This window comes from Sorghum bicolor, chromosome 2 (assembly GCF_000003195.3).
Source record: "Sorghum bicolor cultivar BTx623 chromosome 2, Sorghum_bicolor_NCBIv3, whole genome shotgun sequence".
In the NCBI taxonomy this organism is placed as follows: domain Eukaryota; kingdom Viridiplantae; phylum Streptophyta; class Magnoliopsida; order Poales; family Poaceae; genus Sorghum; species Sorghum bicolor.
This window is the reverse complement of record NC_012871.2, coordinates 55777295-55804067: the sequence shown is the minus strand read 5'-3', so window position 1 is coordinate 55804067 and position 26773 is coordinate 55777295. Positions and strand designations below refer to the sequence as shown.

General features: G+C 41.3%; 3 protein-coding genes, 1 non-coding gene and 1 pseudogene across 4 annotated transcripts; 2 read left to right on the top strand and 3 right to left on the bottom strand.

Moving 5' to 3' along the window:
• On the top strand, positions 6606-7339 carry LOC8054602 (probable LRR receptor-like serine/threonine-protein kinase At1g05700). Its single transcript, XM_002462217.2, has 2 exons — positions 6606-6695; positions 6798-7339. Exons 1-2 carry the CDS (start codon positions 6635-6637, stop codon positions 7337-7339), a joined length of 603 nt encoding a protein of 200 aa, XP_002462262.1. The 5' UTR covers positions 6606-6634.
• On the top strand, positions 8322-13330 carry LOC8055555 (putative leucine-rich repeat receptor-like serine/threonine-protein kinase At2g04300). Its single transcript, XM_021452459.1, has 11 exons — positions 8322-8803; positions 9195-9333; positions 9450-9521; positions 10204-10275; positions 10345-10413; positions 10557-10708; positions 10793-11064; positions 11143-11269; positions 11941-12009; positions 12114-12303; positions 12568-13330. The coding sequence occupies exons 1-11, from the start codon at positions 8350-8352 to the stop codon at positions 12962-12964; spliced, it is 2013 nt and encodes a 670-aa protein (XP_021308134.1). The 5' UTR covers positions 8322-8349; the 3' UTR covers positions 12965-13330.
• LOC8055554 (histone acetyltransferase type B catalytic subunit) lies at positions 15175-19406 on the bottom strand. The gene is made up of 10 exons (XM_002460047.2): positions 19272-19406; positions 18427-18468; positions 18066-18175; positions 17894-17962; positions 17340-17378; positions 17175-17248; positions 17022-17088; positions 16610-16688; positions 16379-16536; positions 15175-16135 (listed from the first exon to the last, which is right to left on the bottom strand). Exons 1-10 carry the CDS (start codon positions 19348-19350, stop codon positions 15455-15457), a joined length of 1398 nt encoding a protein of 465 aa, XP_002460092.1. The 5' UTR covers positions 19351-19406; the 3' UTR covers positions 15175-15454.
• On the bottom strand, positions 20991-21063 carry TRNAF-GAA. The gene has a single exon. It is a non-coding gene; the product is annotated as a tRNA-Phe (tRNA).
• LOC8054601 lies at positions 21120-25975 on the bottom strand (annotated as a pseudogene).

Below are 26773 nucleotides of genomic sequence, written 5' to 3'. Positions count from 1 at the left end.
GCGTGTGCGGCGGATAGGGTTGGCGGCGGGCGTGCTCGGCGGGCGTGTCCGGCGGGCTGGCGGCGAGTGTGCTCGCAGGCTGCGACTTGGACGGGGCTGGCGGTGGGCGCGGCACCGTGCGTGATCGGAGAACGTGTCCGGCGGAGAGGGCTGGCGGCGGGCGTGCTCGGCGACGACTACGAGGAGTCCGAGGACATGGATGGGTGGGGTGGGGGGGAGGGGGGCGACCAAGATGTGCGGAGTCGGAGGCAAAACCAAGAGATGGGGGCGAAACCACGGAAGGGGAGGGGCGAAAACCGCTGGAGACGATGACCTTCGGGTCTTTTTAGTTGTAGAGATAAAAAGAAAGACCACCTAGCATGTGGGCCACATCGCCATATAAGCAAAACCACCCAGTAAACCATTAGCACCATGTCCCACATGTCATAAACTTTCTTATGTTGCCATAAGTGTCGCTTCAATTTTGCTCGCCAAACTTTTTGTGGTAGTCACAATTTGCTCTGAAGGTATAGGCCCTCAAAATGTTTTAGTCCAAGGGTTTAGTGGGGTAAGCCACACATTTAGGAATATCCATAGGATGGCATTACGATGTTTGATATAAAAGATATATCTAATATATATGCTGTCACTTGTAATATGTCCTATTTTATAGCAAAATCATACATGCCAAAAAAGTTAAAATGAATTTATGTGAATTTGATTGGATATTTTGAAATTTTTTTTGTTTTATTATCATTGAAGTCCGATGGATTTTGTTTACAGAAATTGTAAACCCTGCCATCGGATAGATTTTCTTCCCACAGGACCATTCGGTTGGCCGCAGACCCGTTGAAAACACCGGATGAAACAGTGATCGCCTTGCCGGATTATCTGGTGACCTCAAAAACTTCTTGAGTTTTTCTAGTGCCAACAGCTTCCGAAACCTAGGTACTACTCCACTTTCTGCTATAGACGTACATTATTTTTGCCAACTATGGCTATGACGATAAAATTAGCAAGCTGGTGTAAGAAAATGTAGCCTGAAGTTTTAGGAAACGGCCAACGTGCGCTTCATTAATTGTTTCTGATCCATACAAAGAGTTTTAGTCCGCATCAAGAAAGGTTCAGAGTTAGTTCAGCAATGTCAACTCAATCAGAATAATTAGTAGGGCATTTCTTTTGGTAATTAATAAAGTGACGCAACCGACGTGCATCAGCCGCTTGTGGGGTAGGAGAACAAGTCAGTCAACGCCTCAACCATCAAGGCTGGTGTTCGTGTTCAGTAGTGCGGCATCGTCGCATCGAACATCCGGTTGACCGGTTATTGCATTGTACTTGTATGCACATAGGAGTATATTATATTATATTTATTTATAATACAGAGATCAACACGGAGATATACAAATATGCCTTTCATCGGATAAGGAAGCAAGCACCACTTGTGGCCAAAGTAATAATATATGACGCTTCTCGGTGGACAATCCTCACTTAAAGCCAAGAGAAGAATTTCTTCTCGACACAAATTATGTTCCCGGTCTTATTTGACAGTCTCATCCCATGGAACATATTATTTATTAACGATCATTTCTCATGTTACATTTTTGGGTATGACAAAAATGCCCTTGTTAACATGTCAACTTAATCCCTGATTTTACATATAGTAGTAGGATATCCAAATTTGTCATCTCTACCTCAGCCTCTGTTTACATCACCTCTGCATTATATAGCTAAGACGCTGTACCATACCACACACCATCTACACAAACTCCATAAGTGTCGCTATAAGCTGTTATAGCAATGGAGAGTCGGTCGGTATAACCTTTACCGACCGATGGCATTAGACATTATAAAAGGTATCTACCAATGACACTAGACACTGTAAAAGTTGTTAGTATAAAGTTATACAGACCAACACATTTATAGCAACTAATAGTTAGACGCTATTTAGTTATAGAGACACATGAGATGTGTTATAATTTTTACCAATCAATAGTTTGATGGTATATATATACCGACCAGAGTATACTATCTCATGAGGGAAAGGCGATAGAGACTAGGCGTCATATACTCTGGTCTGCTAACAGCTCGCCTACGATGAATTGTGGTGTGTGCTAGTGCTTATTGATGACGTTGTCATCGCTCTCGTCATGTCTAACTGTTGTCTAACGATACAATAGACAAGCCACTGCTAAACGAATTGTCGGAGAGTAATCTAAAAAGATGATATCTCATAAAATAGCCTATAAGAAATATCTCTAGGCCTTATGTTAATTACTACATTTTCCTGTGTCCATATTCTTTTCCTTCCACGGTAGATAAAATCATACGTGACACCTCTTCTGGACAGCAATTGGTCACAGATCATGGACTTCGTGGCATGGAAACTCTAGCTAGGAAATTTGAGCAATAGCATCTTCAAAAGCAACAGAGAATCGGTCGGTATGGCATTAGACATTGTAAAAGGTATCGACATAAAGTTATATAGAACCAACATATTTAAAGCGACCAATAGTTGGACGTCATTTAGTTATATAGACATATGATGTGTTATAATTTTTACCAATCTATGGTTTGATGGTATAAATATTTTTACCGACTAGAGTATACCACCTCATGAGGGAAAGGAAATAGTGACTAGGCATAGTATACTCTAGTCTACTGACAGCTTGCCTACGATGAATAATTGTTGTGTGTGCTGGTGCTTATTCATGGCATTGTCATCGCTCTTGTCATGTCTAACTGTTGTCTAACAATACAATAGACAAGCCACTACTGAACAATTATCGGGGAGTAGTGTAAAAAGACGATACCTCATAAAAATATCCTATAAGAAATATCTCTCATGCTTACAAGCCGCCTGTTAACCACTAGACGACATATTTCTGTGTCCACTTTCTTTCCTTTCACGGTAGATAAAATCATACGTGGCACCTCTTCTAGATAGCATTAGGTCACGGATCATGGACTTCATGACATGGAAACTCTAACTAGGAAATTTGAGCTATAGCATCTTCAAAAGCTCTTTAGAACAATTTTCTAATTTGATTTTACACTAGCATTGCTCACATAGCATCTTCATTATGGTGTGACTCCATCTTCATAAACCTTTTTCTGATATATCTCGTGCACCATCTAGAGTACGAAGGGAAGGTATATGTGGAGGGCTTGCTCTCAAAAAGAGGGGTCCTCCCATAGAAGCTCGAAGGAAGAACTTAGGATAGATACATGATTGGACATAGCCGACCAATGGGGGATTATAAAGAGCACATCTAGAGAAACCTATGCATTGCTACCTAACACCTCAGAAACAATAAAGGACCAATATAATGTTGGCCTGTTTATAACCAAAAGCAATGAGTGGCTAGATTTGACAATGAAGAAAAATAAGTATTCAGGGCTAGGAGAATCCAACGAATGCTTAGGACACTGCCGGGTCCATCCATAACCTGACAGTGGTATCATGGTGCCATTGCCACGTCAAGCTATGACCAGTATTGATATATCACTACTTGGTTGTGACCTGACCTGACAGTGATATTCCCCATATCAATGACAACTCATGGCTATACCCGGTAATGATATATCACGGTTGGGTTGTGACTCAACCTGATAGTGATAGGGGGGCTTCACTGATGGGTTAGCAAAATCCTCAATCATTGTCTGGTTCCTAAACTTGCGATCCAGCAGTGAAGTCGGCTCACTACTAACTCCAACACACCCGACATTGATGGTTCGAGAGGGATTGTGTGTTCTGTAGTAGTGATAAGAATGAGAATTTAAGAAGGGATTCATATCCTCTGTTTGGTTTTGAGTACGAAATTATATCACAAGCCATGATGGATGGTGATACTAATTAATAGTAAAGAGAAAATTTATTTCTTCCGTATCTCTTACTCTTTGTCCCTCCATCCCTCACTCCTCTTTCGTCCCTTGGTCCATCGGTCCTTGGTCTCTCCCCCATTCATTCATCATTCCTCCCTCCTCTTTCATCCATCGATCCATTGTTCCTAACTCTCACTCTTCACATGTTTTGTGTTTGGAGCTACAAAACTTTTGTTAGAGCCGCACCACTCACATCAAGGCTCGATCTTCGTTCATGTCATGGCACATGTACTAACATGTGGCTCGTCTTCCATCTTTCTTTAACTCACAAGTACACACGATAGCCATCTATTTAATTAACTTGAGTCAACCTCCTCTCAAATTCTCATACGAGATCAATCTTTTATTGAACTATCATTTTTATAGGTCCTGAAATTTGTTTAATTTAAGTTTGGACAAATCCTAATTAAATTCAATAAATAATTCATTATCATTTGGCACAAACATTGGGCAACAAAATGTATGTCCTACTAGTTTGATAGACTTATATTAAAAACGAAATCTCCACTTGACTACCACCTCTTATTTTCCTCGTCCCACCAAAACTCCACTCCCACCAAACAAACAAAAAAATTCAAATGCTTACAAATTACCAAATTTGAATACCGTTCACTTACAAATTATCAAAATTGTAAATTATACTATGATGATTTTTGACTTGATCTAGTATAGAGGCCTTGCATTCGTGTAGTTTTCAATTAACAAGGGGCCACCGGGGTATTTCTCAAGGGCAAAGGAGATTTGTTTCCTCTACGGAATGTTGAGATATAGTAATATAAATATATAATATATAATAACTCTGTTGAAAGCAGAAATGTGCCGACGAGTATATAGATGGACTCCACCAACAAATTCCTAGCGTCAAGACGATCAAGAAATATATTTGGAACATCAAGACTCCGTCTAAACTAGTCTGGCCAATTTCTCTGTGCGTCATCCAGCAAGCCGAACTAGCACCGTTAAAACCGGCAAGGCTGGTTTCCCTGTTCCAAGGGTTGGTAAACCTAACTTTGGTCATGAGAAACTTGTGGGTTGCACCTTTGAAATATTTTTATTGATATAAGATCATTCTCATCTATATATATTAGAGGATTGCACTCGATTAAAGAATTCAACTTTAAAAAAATCAATCTACTACACCCTTTTGGTTTAGGGTTTACCCTAGCTTTTCCAACCCCGACTGTTTGTTATGTCTCTCAACAAGAATTGGTGGTGTTCTAGGTGGCCTTACCTGTTGATGTATAAAGTGGCGTCATAGACAGACCAACAAGTGAACTTGCTTCTGCATGCGCGTTCAGGCCCGGATGGTGTGCAAAGATGACACAAGGATGTATACTGGTTCGGGCAAGAAGGTCTCTATGTCCGGGTGCGGCGTTGTTCGTATTGCTCTTTGCATGGTGGTTTGCAATAAGGGTTACAAAAATAGTGAGTGAGAGAGAGAGAGGCTCCCAAGTCTCTGGTGTGTGGCGTAGTGAGGGTTCAGTGGTTTTTCGTGTTGTTGCGTCCCCTGTGTAAGGGGTCCTCCATTCCCTTTTATATGTCAAGGGATGATATGGGTCCGAAGTGCACAGCCAACCCTGGTGTGCAAGGACGTCGTGACCATAGGCGGAGCCTTGTAGAGGCAAACCTAGGCTCCTGCCCCCCTTGCTTGCATGTTTTATTACTGCATATACTACTATTTCCTTTATATTGTTATGTGAAAAGTTGTTCTATGAAGCTATGAAGCATATAGAAACTAGAAAGCATTGGCCGCAGCGTACAAAGAACAAACACAAAATGATAGAAGAGTCTAGTTGTACTCCATCAGATCAGCGCTACCCGTTATGATTGTTATTGAAACAAGAAATAGCCTCTGCTTGTTTTATCTCCACGCTCCGCCACTGTCATGACCATCTAGTAGTTTTGGTCTCTCTGGGCACTAGTGTCATGCGTCGCGGCCATCCCTACTTCTGTGGTCCTTTACTGTTGAGAGACGAGAGGTGCATGACCCTGGATATGTGTGGAGAGGGGAGTAGGTGGCATAGTGATCGTTGTCATTGTTGTCTGATCACAGCGGAATGATGGTCGTCGTGTCAGGTAACGGTATTTCCCACGTCCCCGTACGTGGGATAGTGTTGTGCTTATCCCATCCGAGTGGTAGGCAATGTGGCGGGGGTTCATGTGTTATCCTGGTTGCGCCTGAGGCCAAGGCGTGCCCTTCGGGTGAGATGGAGACAGAGTCGCTTAGAGGGGGTCGGGCGTCCTTGAGATGGCGCGATCCACTCCGAGGTCTCGAACATGCTGACGTCAAGGGGGTCGGGCGAGGCGAAGAGTGCTACCGTCGGGCAGCATGTTCCCAAGACGGCGGTCGCGCGAGGCGGAAACCTTTCCTTGCCTGAGGAATTCAGTCCGGTCATGTTGTTAATGTTGTTTGATTGGGTATCTTTGGTTGGTATCGATACACGACGTTACTGGTCCTAAAGCAACCTCGTTATGCCCTTTCCCGATGGATCTTTATTAACGGGTGAAGAATGGGCAACAGATCGGGCCAGACTGACTTGTTGGCCGGCCTCACTAATATTATAGGGCGGCCTCACTAGTATTAGGGCGTTCTCGCTGTGTACAAATTAAGGTCAGATGCGGCCTCGGAAGTGTTAGACATCGTTGGTGTGTGTGACTAGACGTACGTCAACAATAACTCTATAAATACTATGAAGACAGTAGGGTTCGTCTTATACTCTTAGTGCTACGATGATCGATCGTCGTTCCTAGCTCAGACCATTAATATATATATATGGCGCCTGCGTTCTTGGTTTTACTGCTGCTATTTGCCCCTGTCGCCGTCAGTCAGCAAGGTATACCGATCGATCTCTGGCTTCAACCTTCATTTCGTCGATCCGTCGATCTCATATGCATGACCTCAGAATGAACCAACAACTGATGAGTCGTGGATGCAGATTTCTTGAGCATCGACTGCGGCCTGGACACCAACTACAGCTACACGGACACGATCACCGGCATCGACTACGTCCCCGACGGCTCCTACGTGGACGCCGGCGAGAACCACAGGGTAGCGGCGGAATACGAGTGGTATTTCGCCCGCCATCAAACGCTGAGGAGCTTCCCGTCCGGCGAGCGGAACTGCTACGCGCTGCCCACCGTGGCCGGGACGAAGTACCTGGTGCGGGCCATCTTGGCGTACGGCAACTACGACGGCAAGAACAGCTCGTCGCTGGAGTTCGACCTGCACCTGGGGGCCAACTACTGGACGACCGTCTACCCGGACGCGACGAGCAGCTACGTGTTCGAGGCCATCTTCGTGGCGTGGGCGGGGTGGGCGCCGGTGTGCCTGGTCAACACCGGCCGCGGCACGCCGTTCGTGTCCGTCCTAGAGCTCAGGAAACTCGGCTACGGGCTCTATCCGCAGCTGGCACCACAACTCATCCTGTCTCTCTACAGACGGCGAAACATGGGGGGAAACGTTTCAGCTATACGGTAATATAATATAGTCATAGTTATTATAGTAGTTATTTATAGTAGAATACATACAGATATAGATTTTTCTACCTTATACTTGTGCAAAATCTCTTAGGTATATTGTTTGGGTATAGTCGGATTCATATCAATCCATATGTGTTGGAGTGGATTAGAGTGAAATTTGAACTAAATTCCACACATCAATACACTTCGACACATGTGGATTAAGGTAAATATGATAACATCCAAACAAGGTCTTAGTGGTACTCAATACAAAAAAATATGATAATTTAGGAGACCAAAGAATAACCCAAAGTTGGTACTCATCCAAAATCTTTTAAGTCTTATTTGGATGCACATGTATTTATCTCAATCCACATATGTGGAAGTGGGTTGGGTGGAAATTAAATTAAATTCAACTCCAATCCACTCCAACACATATTGTTGATTGAGATGGATACATAAGCGTCTAAACAAGGCCTAGTGGTTGTTTCGACCTATATAGAGTAGAGCTACTTTTCTTAAAACAAGTTTTACAGTGTGGTCACTCGTTTTATGCTTGAATATAATGTTTCAAAGTGTTTTAATTTTTTTCCGGTTAGTATTGAACTGAATTTTGCAATCACATATTTTAAAAAATGAAGAAACTTTTACGGCCCCTGCAGTCGAAAGAAGAAAATAATGGCCGTGATTTGTGATTGAAAACAACCTTGTATCATAAAGTTACATGGTACTGTAAGTTATTTTGAAGCTATAGAAATCCATACCAGTTTCCCCAAATAAACTAAACACAACAATTATGTACATCGTAAACGTGTCTACTATTGTCTTACAAAATACTCTCTCCATTGCAAATTGTGTACGCCATTTTGATTTTTCTGGTCTACATTCATTTTGTTTTTTTTTTAGTTTTTTCATCAGAAGCTAACTGTCATTCATTCTCAAATCAAACCGGATATATATACATCTAATAACTTTCTCTTGATTCGGAGAAGGTACCCTGATGATCGGTACGACCGTTTTTGGTGGCCCATGGACGAAGCCAGCCCACGGTGGGTGAACGTATCGACCACACGGCCCATTCAGCCGGACGCCATTTACGGCGTGCCGTCGGCCATCCTGAAGACGGCCGTCGTGGCGGGTGGAAACGACACGGCGATCACCGTGAGGAAGTGGCAGTATGACACGCCGAGCTCCTACTCGTTCATGATCCTCCTGCACTTCGTCGACTTCCAGGACACTCAGCTTCGGCAGTTTGATATCTACGTCAACGAGAACGATCCATCGGGAATGGAGCTGAAGTCGTACAACAAGACATCGTTCCTGACTCCGTCCCATGTGTACACTGAATCCTACAGGGCTCCCGACGGCAACTACAACATCACTCTTGCCAAGACCAACGCCTCCGTGCTGCCTCCGATGATCAATGCGCTCGAGATCTACCTTCGCGTCCCGTACGAGAATCCGACGACACTTGCTCAAGACTGTAAGCTACCCCAGCTCTCTCTTTTTCCCTCATCGAAATTGGATGTTCAGTTTAGCTGTTAGCCTTGTTGGTACACACACTACAACATTTCTATGATGACTGCGAGTGCAATAAAACCCACTGTTGCGCCTATAAACAATACAGCAGCCCCTGTGCCCCATGTGCTCGACTGAATGTCGCTTAAGGCGATGGCACTAAATTGGGGTCTGAACTCTGAACCTAGGATGTTAAAATGGTTTGACAAAGATTCTACTTTGAATCGACTTTTTTTTTTATTTTTCGTTTTCCTCTCTTGTTCTTGTACAAACAATGGTTTTTCTAAGTCATGTATGTATGTGGGTGATTACGCCCAGTTCCCAAACATAGTCATGACTAATTTTTTGCATACTAGTTGACGCCATCATGGCTATCAAAACTGAGTATGGAGTCAAGAAAAACTGGATGGGTGATCCATGTTTTCCAATCAAATTTGCTTGGGACGGCGTGAAATGCAGCAATGCAAGTGGTAACACGTCGAGGATAACATCACTGTGAGTATCTGATGCATTATTTAAGAGAACCTACATGCATCATCATCTCATATGTGCTAGTATATTATTGGTGGATTCAATAGCTGATTTATGTTGAATTACAAATTCTCATGCAGAGATCTCTCCAACAGCTCGTTGCATGGCACAATATCTAAGAATTTTACACTGCTCACAGCACTCGAGACTTTGTAAGTGCTATATAACAGCAGGCTAATGTCCTCTGCGTTCATAATTTATGTCCCAAGGGTTCAGTGTTCACATTCCATGACTGGCAATCCCGTTTACTACCTGTGATCATGATAAGTCAGTTTCTTTGGCTTATGTGTTCTGTGCTAATAATTTTGTTGGATAAGTCTAGAGATATTTTTTGGAATTAATCTATAGATTACAGGCCTCTGTAAAATTATAATACAATAAACCACTCTCCCCAAGCTCAAACCTCTATACCGAGGAGATAGGACTCGTGACATATGTTGCGTTCTACTTTAGTAGCATACGTTGCACCTCATTTTCATGCATATCTTGTTCTGTTTCAAATCTATAGTTGCCAATCGAATGGATGAGGCAATAGTAGGAGAGTCTTTTCTGGCCATATTTGGCATAACTGCATCCGTCATATTTTCGAATTAATAAACTAGATCAATCGTTTATGTTTAAATCTATCAATATTTAGTGTACCTTGCTCTTTAGATGGACAATGCTATTACAAAATTAATTGTTGTACCAGAGCATACTTGTCAGGACTATGTTCCCAATCCCAATGATTGAACGACAAAGCTTTTAGTTCTTACTACTAAATTCCTTTCCTGTAGAGTTTGAATCAAATATCTATGTACCTTTTGCCTTACTGAAGTTATGCAAATGTTTCAGAGATTTATCTTACAACCAGTTGAGCGGGTCAATACCTGATTCCCTACCAAGTTTGCCTTCCCTACAAGTTCTGTAAGTGTATATTTGTCGCAAATTATTACCAACCCAAGGACGTTACCAATCACCTTTCACTTTCTACAGGAATGTCTCTGGCAACCAGCTGAGCGACGAGTCCCTATGTAAAAATTATACTGGACAACTTATTTTCAGGTTTTGATTTTTTTTTCTCAGTATATCCATTAATATGCTTCTGAGTTTTGTATTGTATTTCTTGCTGTGACCTTCAAACAAGTGACTGTTTATGACATTTTCTCCTCGAAAATAGATCCAGTTCTGATTTTCTGTACTTTCAGACATGATGGTGGCTCTGTATGCAACAAACCTTCACCAAGCCCACCAAGAAATAAAGTAGCTATCATAGCTATTTCAGTAGTGGTTCCTGTGTTGGTAGTAGTTTTACTTCTTATCGCATATTTCATTTGGTGGCAGAAAAAAAAGCCTAATGGTGTGTATCCTGTTGCTCAATTCTTTCCTGACATGTATCAATCCTTTCAATTTATAATAATTGACCTTTCTTATCTGATACTAGTGCAACCAGTCCCCATAAATGGCCCAACAAGAGATCCAGAACCTGATAATGCTTCGGGAAGTAAAAAAGGTCATGTGTACAACCTGAAGAAAACTGAGAATCGCCAGTTCACATACAAAGACCTCGAGAAGTTCACTAATAATTTCAAGAAGTTCATAGGACAAGGAGGTTTCAGGCCCGTCTACTATGGCCGTTTGGAAGACAGCACCGAGGTTGCTGTCAAGATGCGTTCTGAATCATCATCACATGGGCTTGATGAATTTTTAGCTGAGGTACCAAATTTCAGTGGCCTAGAAAAAGCGTATTATCAATATAACCAAATAATATATGTTGGGTACCTTGTTACATAGGTCCAGAGCTTGACAAAGGTGCATCACAGGAATCTAGTGTATTTGATTGGTTACTGCTGGGAGAAAGATCATTTGGCACTGGTTTATGAGTACATGTCTCAGGGCAGTCTTTTTGATCATCTGAGAGGTATGTCTATGGAAAGCCTATTGAATATTGATTTAGGCATAACCAGCTATGTGACCTTTTCAATTTGCTTTTCAAATATCTATGCATGGTTTGGACCTGAGAAACTATCTTGACTGACTTATAAATAGACTCGGCCAGGGGGAGAGACATCCCCCTGATTTTCGTCAAGAAGATGGTGCCGTGACTCGAACCCGGGCTGGCTCAGCCAACCGCTTATTTGGCGTGTTGTGCTGACCAGTTGCACCGTGAGAGTGTTGGCTTGACTGACTTATAAATAATTCTGGTATCTGAAAAATCAGAAGCCTTTTTTGGGGTATCTACACGTCTTCCTACTGAAATGCCTAATCCTTAGTGACAGCTTGGTTGCGAAATATTTGCCAGCATCCTGCTTATATTGTCAGTCCATCTTAACATTGGGATGAGGGTGACTTGATGCTGTGAGCTACATCCAGTTACCTTAAGCCCCACCATTTGCCTATGCTTTATTTTATTTTAGTGTATGACTTCAGCTAATGTGTATGTTAGAGGATCAGTTTTATTTTGCTTATTAACTATATTGCAATTCCATTATAGAAGATCATATCAAAACAAGGAAAAGGAAACATTCCATAACTTTGTAGAAATTGTCACGTCAAGCTTTTAAACTGTTCTGTTATGTTAAAACATTGAAGGTAAGAATGGTGTTTCTGAAGCCTTGAATTGGAGGAAACGTGTACAAGTAGTGCTTGAAGCTGCACAAGGTATGCCGCAACAAAAGCACATCAAGAAAACTGGAATTAAGCAAATGCTTCATATGGTCATTATTGCTATTCTCATTTTTTGCCATTTCCTGTGATATATAAAGGCTTGGATTATCTGCATAAAGGTTGCAATTTGCCAATAGTTCACCGTGATGTGAAGACCAACAACATTCTTTTGGGTCAAAATCTGCAAGCTAAAATCGCAGATTTTGGACTTTCCAAGACATATCTTAGCGATACACAAACTCACATATCAGCCACTGCAGCTGGCACAGCTGGTTACATGGACCCTGAGTATGTCTTATCTTTCCCTGTGTATTTTATTAGCATTTCGGTATTTTCTCCATGTAGCTTATTTCTTGAATGAGTACTAAGTGAAAGAAAACTAGTGAAACTCGCCTTAATACAGGCAACTTGGTTTCCTTCTCTTGCAGTTTTCTTATTCAATAAAATTAGGCGCGTACGGTGCTGTGTTTTGCGAACGTGCTATAGTGAAGCATTGTTGCCAGCTGCTGGTATGAAGTGTTTATCTTGAACTTCTTGTTGCTGTTTCTTCAGGTACTACCACACTGGAAGGCTCACTGAGAGCAGCGATGTGTACAGCTTCGGGGTTGTTCTGCTTGAGGTAGCCACTGGCGAGCCCCCAATAGTGCCAGGCCATGGCCACATCATTCAGCGTGTTAAACACAAGATTTCCACTGGTGACATCAGCTCAATTGCTGATTTGCGACTTGGAAGTGCCTATGACATCAGCTCCATGTGGAAGGTAATCGACACCGCTATGGTGTGCACCGCGGATTCTGCTACTCAAAGGCCAACAATGGCCACAGTTGTGATACAGTTGAAGGAGAGCCTGGCGTTGGAGGAAACTCGTGAGAAGGACAGTAGCATCAGGGCAAACCAGGCGAGTGATATAGAAGCTATGGTGTCCACATTTGGTCCATTGGCAAGATGAAGCTGTGCCTAGACCTGGATTCGGTTCATGGCTGACGCGCCTCTACTAAAAGTCTACAATGGTTTATGGTGAACTCCTTGTTATATGAAGACAACTAGTGTATAATTGTGTGCTGTTTTGAACTGCATTTGCTTGTGTGTAAGGATTTAGAGAGTCCAGGCTTGTGTGTGCGAGTAATAAGGTTTGGTGTGAGCTTGCAGCTTCTACAGAATCCAGATATTATGAGCTCCCCATGCTCTGTATGTATTTTTAACAAATATTTCCCATGTTTGTATGTAATTGCATGGTACTAGAAACATAAAGGATTGATTAGTTTGAAGGGAGGGGCCGATAAATTGAGCGTGAGCCTTTCCATTCCACCATGCATCCTCTGTTCAATTTCCAACGGTTTTCCTTGGATATCCTATTTGCCACCATGATTATCATTCTATTCGTTGTTCATCTGCATTTGTGTGTATTTTACTGGTTATCACAATACTATCTGCTTAGATGGCTGCCTTTCTTACATCCCATGTTTACTTTTCCTGTGACCATTTATTGTCGCCAAAATTAGAATTCATGGTGTCTGTTATTTAGTTTGACTGTTACGAGATTTCTCTTCTTGTTATTCTCTCCATTCCAATTATAAAATGTTTTGATATTTCTAGATACATAGTTTTTGCTATGTACTTAGATATACACTATGTCTAAATATTATCTAAAAGCAATGTATCTAGAAAAGCCAAAACGTTTTATAGTTTGGAACAGAGGGTATATTTTTATTTGAAATGTCCAGCCCCCCTTACATTGAATACTTTAGTTTTATTGGCTTCTCCAAATTAAATTTGCAACGGAAGTTCCCCAAATCCCTAGTTCATAAATATAGAAAGGAAACTTGCATCTAATCCCATAAATCTGAAGTTTGTCGCGTACCTGTACCTGTACCAGTACCAGTGTACCTAAATCTGTGCAATGGCAATCTGTGCCTGTACCAGTGTACCTGAATCTGGCTCCTTCATGGCCACAACTGGAAGTCGAAATGGGTGTTTTGAAGAAATAATGTCGCGTCAACACTAGTGTTTGTGTGTGCAAAAGGTTCTTGATAGCAAGTGCATGTTCAGCTGCATCACATGCTTTGCTTCAACTATTAATTTCTCTGAAGAGGAGGTTCCTTGATTTGGAATTTTAGTTCTAACAGGGTTTATTCAAAACAAACTCTATATAGAGTCATTAGCTTTAGAGGTGTTTTACCTGTGTATGTTCCTGCTGTTTGGGGGCTGAAGATACCCCCAAGGGTTCATTTCTTTCTTTGGCTCTTGTCCAAAAATAAAGTGCTTACTAGAGATAATTTGAATATTAGAAAAAAAATCGTAGAAGATAGGTCATGTTTGTTCTGTACAGAACCAGAGTCTTTTCATCATCTTTTTTTTAATGTATAGTTGCAAAACAGATGTGGGAGCTTCTTTCTGAGATCTTTGATAGAAAACTGGGAAATGACTTTCTGTCAATTGAGCAATACGTTGGCTTAGCCACAAAAAGTTCTTAGTTTGTAATTCCTTATGTGCTGCAGCCCTGTGGGGCTTGGCCTTGGAAGCTAAGAAATAACACTTGTTTTCAAGGAATAGGCTGGAAAGACATGAGGTCACTGTTACTGAAGATTGCAACCATGCTGCAGAGTTGGTCTATTATATGCCCTCAGGAGTAGTAGTAGGTTGCTGGGAGGCCTTGGCTAACAAGACAAATAAGAATTTCTGGACATACCAAGTGGAGGACAAATGGGAGAAGTACATGTTCCAACAGGCCCGGAACTGGATGACAAAGAAATTCCAGAAGTGAAGAAGCTTCCTGGAAGTCCTTTGGAGCAAGGAGCGATTTCAAATAGGTGTTGGTTTAGTCTGCTAAGTTTAGGAGAGTCATCAGATTAGATGGGTGTGTTGGGAGTCAGAGCGGTGTTGGAGTTGTATTGTTTTACCGCTTCTTTCTGGAACTGATGGACGGGTGCAACCAACCTACAAGCTGTAAACTGATGCTTTTGTCTATGCTTAATGCTAAGACTGGGGCAGTGCCCTATGCCCTTTCAATTCGCTAAGATGTTGGACAGATATCATTTGCTGATGTAGCTAGCCCAAAATACGCTCCGGAAACTGGCATCGACTGTTGATCATAAACAGATCACGAATCAGTGATCACCCTAAAAATTCAACCAATGCCTAAGTCTGAATGGGAAGTAGTGCATGGAAATGGATGGAACACTTCTGACTTCTGAGCTTGGCATGGTTGCCAAGCGATCTAAAATAACATCCTCATCAAAGATTCCAGAATTGAAGTACATAACAATCTGCCGTGACAAAATCTACTTAGTGCCTAGCTTTGTATTGGTTCTAACACTACGATGAAAGTGTAATAACCAATCATTTCCTTTCTACCCAGAAGCCAACCCATAAGACATCTCAACAGGTGAGCTTCAACAGCATCTTAACATCATCTCAAGTAGGAATCACCCAAATTCATTCATTGGGCCACCAGCTCTACCAGCTTGTCCTTGCCACGTGAGGTGACGTTCTTAGCAACCCCAATAATCTCCTCCATTTGGTTGTCTACGAGCTCATTGAGCTGCTGCTCCTGAGTCTTGAGATCTTCTGGCTGCTGCTCAACAGTTTGGTCATCTGCGTCCCCACTCTCCTGTGTCCAATACACAGCAAAAGACTCCTCATTTGAACTGCTTACCATCTGCAATAGACGCTTCCCATTAGTTCCAGAGGCACTGCCAAGGATCTCCCCCTTGATGCGGTCATATATGCAGGCCCTGAAGTTGTCCATGCTCTTATGCTCCTGAGAGTCAAGGCTTAGGAAGATTAGAATTTCCCAGCATCGGAGAAACTGTTTCTTGTTGATCTTCAGCTTCTGACGGACAGTCTCCATCAGCTCAGCTGGTGGAACCATTCTCAAACTGTGAGTCCTTTTTGACAGGTTGGTCTCCTTCAGAGACGAGACAATAGCACTGAGTGCAGATTTGATCGGATCAAACGTGAGGAGACGGAGGCAGTCAATGGATGAGCGCACATACTGCAGGTAGTCAGAAGGGTCTTCTATGGTTACATCATATATGTTCTCAGACTGTGCAATATAATTGATTGCTTCAAGAAGACGAAGACCATGGCCCTCACCCTGATAAGGTGGCAAGACAAGTATCTGGAAAAGTACAACAAAAATCATATAAGCACCTCACAGGACCGGAAAATTGCTTTACTTTCCAAAAGATACACCTCTGTCAATGTCAGTTTAACATCTGAAAAAGAACAGACTGCCCATGGGTGCAAAAGCAAAAAGAATAACCGAGCAGTGCCATGGAATAACTTCAAAGAAATGGACTAAATACTGGAGACTCCCCACATAAATGATGTAAATAGTAAGTAAAGCTGTAAGAGGGCCAACCTGGCTGATTCGCAAGCGAGTACTCTCAGGATAATGATAGAAGTTATGGACAGCTGCAAAACCTAGCAGTTCAAATTTCGAAACAGCCTCTTGTGTTGTCTTCTTTACTACCAAAACCATTTCCCATCCATGTTCTCCAATATCTATAGGCGTGGAACCTAGAGTGCAATGATATAAGCAAATAGAAGTCCTTTGTAAAACAGACTATTATATTTCAAAACCTTCAGTTACCTTCAACCAGAAGAAGAACAAGCGGTACCAGACGAGAATAAAGAAATGCAGCAGCACCTTGGAGTTCAACTCGAACAATCTGGGAATTATTACATGCAAATAAATATCAAAATTGATGGGAACTAAATAGGAAAACATTTTGAACAACAGAGAAAAGACTGAATGTAAATTTCAATGGATCTAACAGATTCATACTACATACTAGATTAAACATTCTGAATATGGAAAAATATATGCATTTTAACAGAGTAAGTGATTGGACTTTATATTGATTTTGAAAACATAGTGTCCTAAATTATAGGGTAAACATGATCAAATTCAATTTAATTGGATGAGTTGAAATCAGAGAACAAAGTTAAATAAGTGTTACAGATCAAAATCACAAATGCATAGGATTATAGGGGAAAATTACCTCAACTGCTGGGTCTGATTCATATGAGCCATCAAGCTTGATGGCACTACCATTTGTCACGGCAGTTCTGTAGCAGTACAAGTAACTATGTCATGCCTCCTGAAGCAACAAATAATACTGCTGCAGCATACTACTATTCAGAAACAAGAGTACCTGATACATTCACATTCCTTCGAAAATGTATGCAGAAATTCTTCTTTTTCTACCAAGTTTTCTCCAAAAATGTTCTGTTATAGAATAAACAAAGCTTATGAGTTAGGAAACGTTATGCACAGAGATTGTCTGTAGTTATATACGAACATCATGGACAAAACAGACCTGAAGAACAGGCTTTAGATCTGTTATTCCTTTCCCTCCCTGGAAGATATCAGTAAAAATGCTTTATCAGGACTTGAGGAAATCAAGAAGGACTAATTACCGTTACTAACAAATACATGTCAACTGAAGTTTTAAAATCTCTGTTTCATCACTCATTGAACTATAGCCAATATATTCAAATGTTAAAGAAAGGCATCAAAGATGAGGAATTATGGTTGAAGGTTAGACATGGTTTCTGTGAGGTGCCATTGATACATCAAAGAAATGGACATAATAAATGTAAAACAAGTCAAAGGTTACAATTACAAGGGACAAGTTTGTAACTAACAGAAGTATCAACAACTTCTTTGAAATTTGGATTCAGAAAGCATATTGAAGTAGTATCAGTTGTGGCTGGCAATCATACGGAGTAACTGCACATGCTAAAAGTTTTATTGAAAGAAACATCTATACGCATAAAGTCAAAGTTCTATACAGATGGAATGCTATAATCAAATAGGCTCATAAGTCATAACAACATAGTTGCTTGAGTATTCTTCGATGAACTAACTCACATCAGACGTTTCGTCAAATGAAATATCAGCATATCCATGGAATGATTTTGCACTTATCCACACATTTATCTGTAACAAACAAGCACATCAAATACAATCATGTCAGATAACTCACATGTCAAGCTAGTGGGAGAAGGGGGTGGAGTCTGTTATTTCAATAACAGTCCTTTACCTTAAGATTTTTGTAACCATATATCTTTCCATCTTCACCAAAAAAATGGTTTAGATCGAACGGCTCAATAGAAGTGCAGTCTACAGAGCCCACCTCATCTGGATTCCTTACTGCCACAAAACCAATGCAAGAAAAAAAATGAAGAACTGAAGGAACCAAATTAACAGGATTATGATTTACTGAGTATAAACATTAAATTTTTTACATTGCTAGTAACTGAAAAACTCCAATATGTGAAAAATGTTATAGAAGCTAGTGGGAATATGAGAAAAAAGGGACAGCATACATAGTACATACAGAAGGGGTGTGATAGTTGCTAAAATTTGCAATTTAGAGAGGGATATTTAAAGCAATTCCATACCTAGAAATACTTTCATGCACTCATTTGCCTCAACACCAGCATCTGCACAACAATAGGAAATAGAAAGTGATTTAACCAGTTCACCTGTAGGTCAGAAATAAACAAAAACGGCCGAAAGCACAGACATGTGCAAGGGACATCCACACAAATGAACAAACAGCGCAATTAACTTGTACGATTGTATCTCACAGAACAATCCTTATGGGGCTGATAGAACCACAAAAAGTCTGATGTCTCTTCAGGTTTGTAAAAGGCAAAACAGGTCTACAGTTTGATTTATGCCGAGTGCTCTCCACAAAGAAAGCAAAATAGGGGAAAACGTAAGAATGAATAGAATGCAAAAGGTGGAGAAGTTCACCGTTTCCTATCACATTTTAACCTTTGTGACTATCGAAAACCTCTAAATACAGCGCATCAGGGCTTAACCAAGCAAGAAGGGCCAGATCCAGTGCTCCAGAGGCAGACAATCAATTCATTACGGACAATGCACAACCTCAGTTCAGAAAACAGGGCAAAGCCTAACAATTTAGCAACTTCTTTCCCACCCCTTTTGACTAACAGAGAATAAACTCCCCACCTTCAATGTCGCAACCACCAAATTAAGCATCTAAATGAGAAGCACCACCCTCTCGCTACGCTCCGCACGCACATCCATGGCAGGACGATCCCAGCCGAAGCCGCCAGACGGCCAGACCAAAAATAAGCACAAAAAATGAACGCGCGCCGGCGCCCAACAAGACAGCCGCCGCGTCACGATACGAATGGGACCCCTGCAGTGGCAGACTCGCCGCCAGACGCACGAATCGCGGGAGATGAGAGGGTGATGCGTGGGTCGAGTTTGGTACCGGTGCCGGAGAAGCCGACGCGGCGGCGCTTCTTGGTGTCGGTAGCGGCGGCATCGGTGCCCTTCTGCTTGAGCGCCATGGGCGAGGGGAGGACGGGGCGTGTGCGCGGGGTCGTTCGCCAGCTAGGGTTTGGGGGGTGGGGGGGGGGGGGGGGGGTTCGGGGAGGGGAGGGGAAGAGGCGGGAGGAGGAGGCGGGAAAGAAATGGGGAATGGCGCGGGGGCGCGGCGCGAGCTGGGAAATGCCCAACTGGATGCTCCAAAAATAAAGAGTAAAGTTTATGGGCGGTTCCTTAAACTCATAAAACGACTGTTTAGATATTTAAATAAACTTTTCTGCTTTGTAAACTCGTAAAACAACCGTTTAAATATCTGAACTTGTTCGGTTGTGTCATCCAGATCTTTAAACTTAAAAATCTCTCATATAGGTCCTTAAACTTATTATGTTGTGTCATCCTGGTCCATAAACTTGTTTTTAAGTCTCATATAGGTCAAAACATGATGAATCTAAAAACTCTATATTGAAAAATAGCTCATAACTTTTTTATATAAACTTAAATGAAGATAAACTTTATATCAAAATTATAGGCAGCAACATGATCTATAACTTTACAGTTGAAAAGTTTTTAAATTGAAATCGTTCAGGGTCCCAAAATGTTTTTTCTAAGTTTATATATTTTAAAATTTAAAAAAAAAATTATAACACTAACAAACTTCAAATAAAAAACTTTTCAACTAAAAGGTTATATGTGCTGAGTACTATAACTTTGGTATAAAGTTTATCTTCATTCGAGTTAATATGAAAATGTTATGAATTATTTTTTGATATAGAGTTTTTAGGTCGCTTTGTTTTGACCTGAGAATCAAAACCAAGTTTAGTGACCGGGATGAGACAGGTGAATAAATATTTGAGAACCTAAACGGATGATTTCTAAGTTTAGTGACCGAGATGACACAACTGAACAAGTTTAGAGACCGAGATGACACAGACAAACAAGTTCGAGGACCTAAACAATCGATTTGTGAGTTTAGGGACTGAGATGACATGACAGCACAAAGTTTAAGGACCGCTTATGGATTTTACTCAAAAATAAATGCCGGTGGAGAAAGGGTGAAAAAAAGAGAGTTTTTTTTTGGGCTGGTGGAGATGGAGAAAGGGTGAAAAGGAAATGCTATTTTTACCAGAAAAATTAATGCGGGTAGAGAAAGGTAAAAAGGATGAGTTAATTTTTTGTTGACAAAGGGTAAAATAGAAAAAACACAGAAAACTTATGGTGAATTCTTGGGTTGATAAATGGTAAAAAGGAAAAATAAATAAAAGATTTGGTTTCACAAAAGCTAAAAAAGAAAACTTGCGGTGATTTCTTGTGTTGTCATTGACAAAGGGTTTAAAAAAGAAAAAATAATTTAGATCAGTAAAGGTTAAAATCTTAGGGGGTAAAAAGTAAAAAAGAAAAAATGGTGGTAAAAAGGAAAATAAAAAAAAGACTCGGGTTCACAAAAGCTGAAAAAGAAAACTTGCGGTGAATTCCTGTGTTGAAAATCTTAGAAGAAGACATTGACAAAGGGTTAAAAAAAGAAAAAATTTGGAACGGCAAGAACTTGCGGTGAATTCTTGTGTTGAAAATCTTAGGAGAAGACATTGACAAAGGGTTAAAAAAAAAAGAAAAAAATTGGACCGGCAAAGGTTAAAAAATCTTAACGGGTAAAAAGTAAATAATTTGCGGTGAGCGTGGATCGAACACGCGACCTTCAGATCTTCAGTCTGACGCTCTCCCAACTGAGCTATCCCCGCTATGTGATAAATTTTAAAATAAATCCTACATATACATCAGCGACACAATTGCACAGAAATAGTAACCAACAAATTCAATCAAAATCCCGGATATTGTACATTTCACTGTGGCTTAGAGATAGCAACCAGCGGTATTGTGATGACGTTTATAAAATCCTCTAACTGTACACATGAGTGTATACATAGATACAAAACAATTGCAAACATACTACTAGCCTACTATGGCAAACCCGTTGGAAACGTGTTGACGTGTTGTGGAGTAGAGAAGCAGGCACCAGCAACGAACCAAACTCAGACCCAAAGCCCATTGCACTGATGTACAGCTTTCACCTCGCCGACGGACCAAACCCAGACATCATCAAAGCCGCGCTATCGCTGGCGGCGATGCTGGCCGGGAAGCTGCGGTCGTCGTCGTTGCCGCGAGCATACTCCAGCGCGAGGCTGTCCTTGAGCTGCGCCACCACTTCGGCCATCGTCGGCCTCCCTGCGCCGGACTCCGCCGTGCACGCCATGGCGGTGTCGACCACCTTCCACATGGAGTTGACGTCGTAGGCGGCTCCGAGCCTCGGGTCGGCGACCGAGCCGACGTCGCCCGTGGCGGAGACCCTCTGTTTGACGCGCTGGACGATGTGGCCCTGGCCTGGCACCAGCGGAGGCTCCCCGGTGGCGGCCTCGAGCAGGACGACTCCGAAGCTGTACACGTCGCTGCTCTCGGTGAGCCTCCCGGTGAAGTAGTACCTGGAACAAACAGCAGTAACCAAGGACATCAAAAGGAAATACTCAATCCTCATGTTGTTATTTAAATCTAAAGGTCGCATGTCAAACGCTGGTTTTCTTGCATACTAGCACTTCTCACTGGAATACAAGCAACAAGAACCAGGAATGGAAGTATAAAAGTATACTGCCAAAATGTTTTTTTTGCAAAATGTTAGCATACAGAGGGAGAGAGACATACTCTGGGTCCATGTAACCAGCCGTGCCAGCTGCCGTGGCTGAAATGTGCGTATGCCCATCGCTAATATATGTTTTGCTAAGTCCCAAATCTGCTACTTTAGCTTGCAGATTCTGACCCAAGAGTATGTTGCTGCTCTTCACATCCCGGTGAATTATTGGTGGGCTGCATCCTTTGTGCAAATAATCCAGACCTACAACAGGAATATAATACCAGGAGGTGAGAATGGAAAAAGAACAAATGTCAAATTTGCTTTGAAAGAAATGAGTTGGCTATATGTGTTTTTCATTGGAGCATACCTTGTGCAGCTTCGAGCACTATCCGTACACGTGTTGCCCAGTTCAAGGCTTCAGCAGCAGCATCTTTACCTTCATTGTATTAACAGAGTACAACTGTGTTAACAACTTCACATGTCAAGTTCAGAAGATACTACAGGTGCTATATTAAAACAGTCACATAGTTGTTCACTTATTAATCAATATAGAGCCACTATTTGGAAATAAATGAAGCTTTAAAATTTGAATTGTCAAACTTGACCAATTATGTACACAAAACTATTTTAAATGGCCACATGAAAAGTAATACAATTAGATTTTTTTTTATCAGAACTACCGTAAGATAAAATGTTACACGGCTTGACAAATAAACTATTAGGAAGTCAAACCTCTCAGATGATCATAAAGATTGCCTTGAGACATGTACTCATAAACAAGTGCTAGATGATTTTTCTCCCAGCAGTAACCAACCAAACAAACGATGTTCCTGTGATGCACCTTTGTCAAGCTCTGAACCTATGTGACCATATGACAAACATACGAAAGATATATTAGTTGCCATATAATCTCCTTCTGTGCTGTGGCTTATATGCAGTTTATTCACATGTATGCCATGCATTTCCAATGTGTCGTGACTCATGAATAATAATTCATGCTGACTCAAAATTTGGTACCTCAGCTAAAAATTCATCTAGCCCATGTGATGAGGACTCGGAGCGCATCTTGACAGCAACCTCAGTGTCATCTTCTAAATGGCCAAAATAGACGACTCCAAAGCCTCCTTGTCCTATGAACTGTTTAAAATTATCAGTGAACTTTTCCAGGTCCTTATATGTGAACCGCCTATTCTCGTTATCTTGCAGGTGATCCCCTTGATCTGTTCTACTTCTTGGAGCAATCTCGAGTTGTTCATTTCTTGTCTGAGAGTCTACAGAAACTGGTTGCACAAGTATGATATAAGAATAATAAATTGAAAATACACATACATGGTAATACAGGATAGAGCAACAGGATGCACACCAGTAGACTTCTTTTTTGCTCTACAGATGAAACATGCAAGAACAATGGCAGAGACAACCAGCACAGCGACCACAACTGAAGTAACTAAGATAACCGTGTTTTTCCTTGATGCAGTTGTCTTTTTGTTGCACGTACTTTTACTAGAATCATGTCTGAAATACATAAGACAACAAGCTCAGAGTTTACTCTGGGAGGGGGGGTTGTCTTTGACTGCTCACTTGGTTATAAATCATAGAAACAGATATAATATCCAAAAATTCACAAGCATATTAATGGGAAAAAGAAAAATCAAGAAGAAAATCAAAACCTGAAAATAAGTGACCCAGTATAATTTTTACATAGGGAGTCATCACTGAGCTGGTTGCCAGATACATTTCTGTAGAAAGTGAAAGGCGATTAGTAAAGTCCTTGGATTGGTGATTATTTGCAACAAATATATACTTACAAAGATCTTAGGGAAGACAAACTTGGTATGGAATCAGGTATTGAGCCGCTTAAGTTGTTGTAAGATAAATCCCTGAAACATTTGCACAGTGTGAGCAAACAGGGTTCAAAACTTAAGCCATTGAGAATTTGACATAGGAGTCAATTCAAACTCTATACCTGATTCAAACTCTATATGAAGGGAATTTGAAACATTTACCAATCTATTGCATGATTTATGACATATCAAGCTAATGTTAGGAAATAAAAGCTTATAGTTCAGCCATTGGGAACATGATCCTGACGATTATGCTGTGGTTCATCAACAGGTTTTCTAATTGCACCATGTCCATTTAAATTTGATGGAGCCGTTTGGCGAAAGCTATAGAGGAAGGTAAATTAACAAACATTGTGAAATTTAACCAGAGAGAGTGACTTAATTTGTTAATTGGAAAAGATGACAATGCAGTTATGCCAAACATGCATGCTGTCAAAAAAAAAAACAGGAAAGAGGCTCGCCTAAAATAGCCTCAGCCATTCTATGGTAACTGCACTTTTAGAATCGAACAAACATCCTCACATACATGCACCAAAATGAGGTGTAACTAATGTCATATCTCCTCACTGCTCAGTAGGGAAACCAAGGGAGAGTGGTGTGTGGTATTGTTACTTTACAAAGGCCTTTAACTGTAATCCGGATTCATTACAACAAATGTCTGGACTGATCCAATAAACTAACCAGGCCTTGGATCTAACATATCTTGATCACAGGTAGCAAATGTAAACGTCAGTCATGGTCTCATGGAACATGGACTCCGGGCACATAAATAAATAATGAAAGCAGAGGACATTAGTCTGTTAGATAGCACTTACAAATTCTGGAGTGCCGTGAGCAGTGCAAAATTCTTAGATACTGCGCCATGCAAATCGCTGCTGGATAGATTTCTGCATGAGAATTTGCAATTCAGCATAAATAAAATGCGCAAATAATATACTAACACAATTAATATCACGGTGTAGAAACCTGTTAAATAACGTTCCAGATACTCACAATGATGTTATCCTCGTAGTGTTACCAGTTGTATTGCCGCATTTCACGCCATCCCAAGTATAATCGGTTCGGAAACATGGATCACCCATTCAGTTTTTCTTCACTCCGTACTCCTTTTTGATAGCCATGATAGCATTAACTAGCATGCAAAAAAAAATGGTCATGACTATGTTTGGCAAGTTGGGGTTCCCCTACATGAATTGACTTCCGGAACCACATATCCTGGCTTCATCCGTCACACCCGGTTCAGTTGCATGGCCCATAACCTTAAGCGACATTTAATCGAGCACGTTGGGCACAAGGGTGGACGGGCGCAAGGTATAGTGCATCAGATGGGCTGTGGACGTTGCGATCGGATAGATAGATAGACAGATGGTCAAGACGAAGGGCGCGGGCAAGGATGCTGCTAGGGCAACTGCGACCGCCACTCGTGGTGGTAGGTCGAGCGTACTTTGGTGGCTGCTGCCACATATGTGGAGGCAGAGAACTGGGAAGCGGCATTTGAGAACTGAAACGTGAGAAATTTTTTTTATGGCATGATTTGAGATGGATAAATAGTAATAACAAATCTCTAAACTATGACATTTATAATGATAGATACATAGTAATGACATATGTGATATGTCTAAACTATGACAAATTATAATGGTCTATGGTTTTGTATTAACCCAGTACTAAATAAATAAATAAATACGAGGAGGACGTGTGCTTAGCTTACAGTCACTCGGGAATGTGGTCAGGCTGGTGTATGGAACGACGACGTAGATCTCGAGCGCGTTGATCATGGGAGGGAGCACCGAGGTGTTGGTCGCAGCAAGAGTGATGTTGTATTTGCCGTCGGTGGCCCTGTATTGCTGGGTGTATACCGTGTGTGAGGTCATGTACGGGGGGCTGTACAGCGACGGACCATTCTCGTTCTCGTTGTTGATGTAGATATCGAACTGTCGAAGCTGGGTGTTCTGGAAGTCGGCGAAGTGCAGGAGCGCCACGTACGAGTCGGACTTGCTGACATCTTGCCACGTAATGGCGGTGAGCGCCGTGTCGTTGCCGGCTGCCGCCACGGCCGTCTCCAGAACGGCCGACGGCGCAGGGGGGCTCGTGGTGTCCACCGTAATGGGCCCTTGCGCCGTTTCGTTCGCCCACCCTGGGCTAGCTGTCTCCATCGCCCACCAGAACCGGTCGCATGGATCGTCGCGGTACCTGCGTCACCAGATTAACAGGGGTGTTGTGTGCTACTATGTCACAATACCATTACCACCAGGAAGAAAAAAAGGAAGAAAATGTACTCTCGGATTTTCAAAATTTTATTTACACAAGGTCCTTTCTTTTTATCATTAACTTTCCTTTGAATTTTCGACTTCAGGAGGCATTACAAAATTATACTAGGGCCTTGTTTACTTCTAAAAAATTTTACAAAATAGAAATAGTAGCACGTTCGTTTGTATTTGACAAATATTATCCAATTACAGACTAACTAGGCTCAAAAGATTCGTCTCGTCAATTTCGACCAAACTGTGCAATTAGTTTTTATTTTCATCTATATTTAATACTCCATGCATACGTCTAAAGATCGATGTGACGGGGAATCTGAAAAATTTTGCAAAATTTTTAGGGAACTAAACAAGGCCCAGAGAGATTCTGATTTCGATACTCCTTATTCCTTCCTAAAACACATCTTCTTTAGTTCTATTCTAGATCATAACATGTTTTGACTTTTTTCTATATACATAACTTTTGTTACACACTTAGATATATAACATGTTTATATACAATGTGAAATTAAATTACGTACAAAAGCCCTGTCTTAACTTATAATTTGGAATGAAGAGGGTAGATAATTAACTTTAGGACTTATAATAATAAGAAGTCTAGTAAAGTTAACTTGCTCTTAATTTGGTTGTCAACTTGTTGGATTCCCTTTTAACACCTAGTTCATAAATAAAAGACATGCCATTGATTTTTGCTACCGATTATATTATATTATATTAT

Bases quoted from the DNA above. Each gene is read 5' to 3' on its own strand.
- LOC8055554 (XM_002460047.2), bottom strand. From the start codon at position 19,350: ATGGCGCTCAAGCAGAAGGGCACCGATGCCGCCGCTACCGACACCAAG. The intron at 18,176-18,426 runs GTATGGAATTGC...GTTTTGTGGCAG, and splicing joins GTGCATGAAAGTATTTCTAG to TAAGGAATCCAGATGAGGTG. The intron at 16,689-17,021 runs GTAATTTTCCCC...AATAATTCCCAG, and splicing joins AATCAGACCCAGCAGTTGAG to ATTGTTCGAGTTGAACTCCA.
- LOC8054602 (XM_002462217.2), top strand. From the start codon at position 6,635: ATGGCGCCTGCGTTCTTGGTTTTACTGCTGCTATTTGCCCCTGTCGCC. The intron at 6,696-6,797 runs GTATACCGATCG...TCGTGGATGCAG, and splicing joins TGTCGCCGTCAGTCAGCAAG to ATTTCTTGAGCATCGACTGC.
- LOC8055555 (XM_021452459.1), top strand. From the start codon at position 8,350: ATGGACGAAGCCAGCCCACGGTGGGTGAACGTATCGACCACACGGCCC. The intron at 10,414-10,556 runs GTTTTGATTTTT...CTGTACTTTCAG, and splicing joins ACTGGACAACTTATTTTCAG to ACATGATGGTGGCTCTGTAT. The intron at 12,304-12,567 runs GTATGTCTTATC...CTGTTTCTTCAG, and splicing joins GCTGGTTACATGGACCCTGA to GTACTACCACACTGGAAGGC.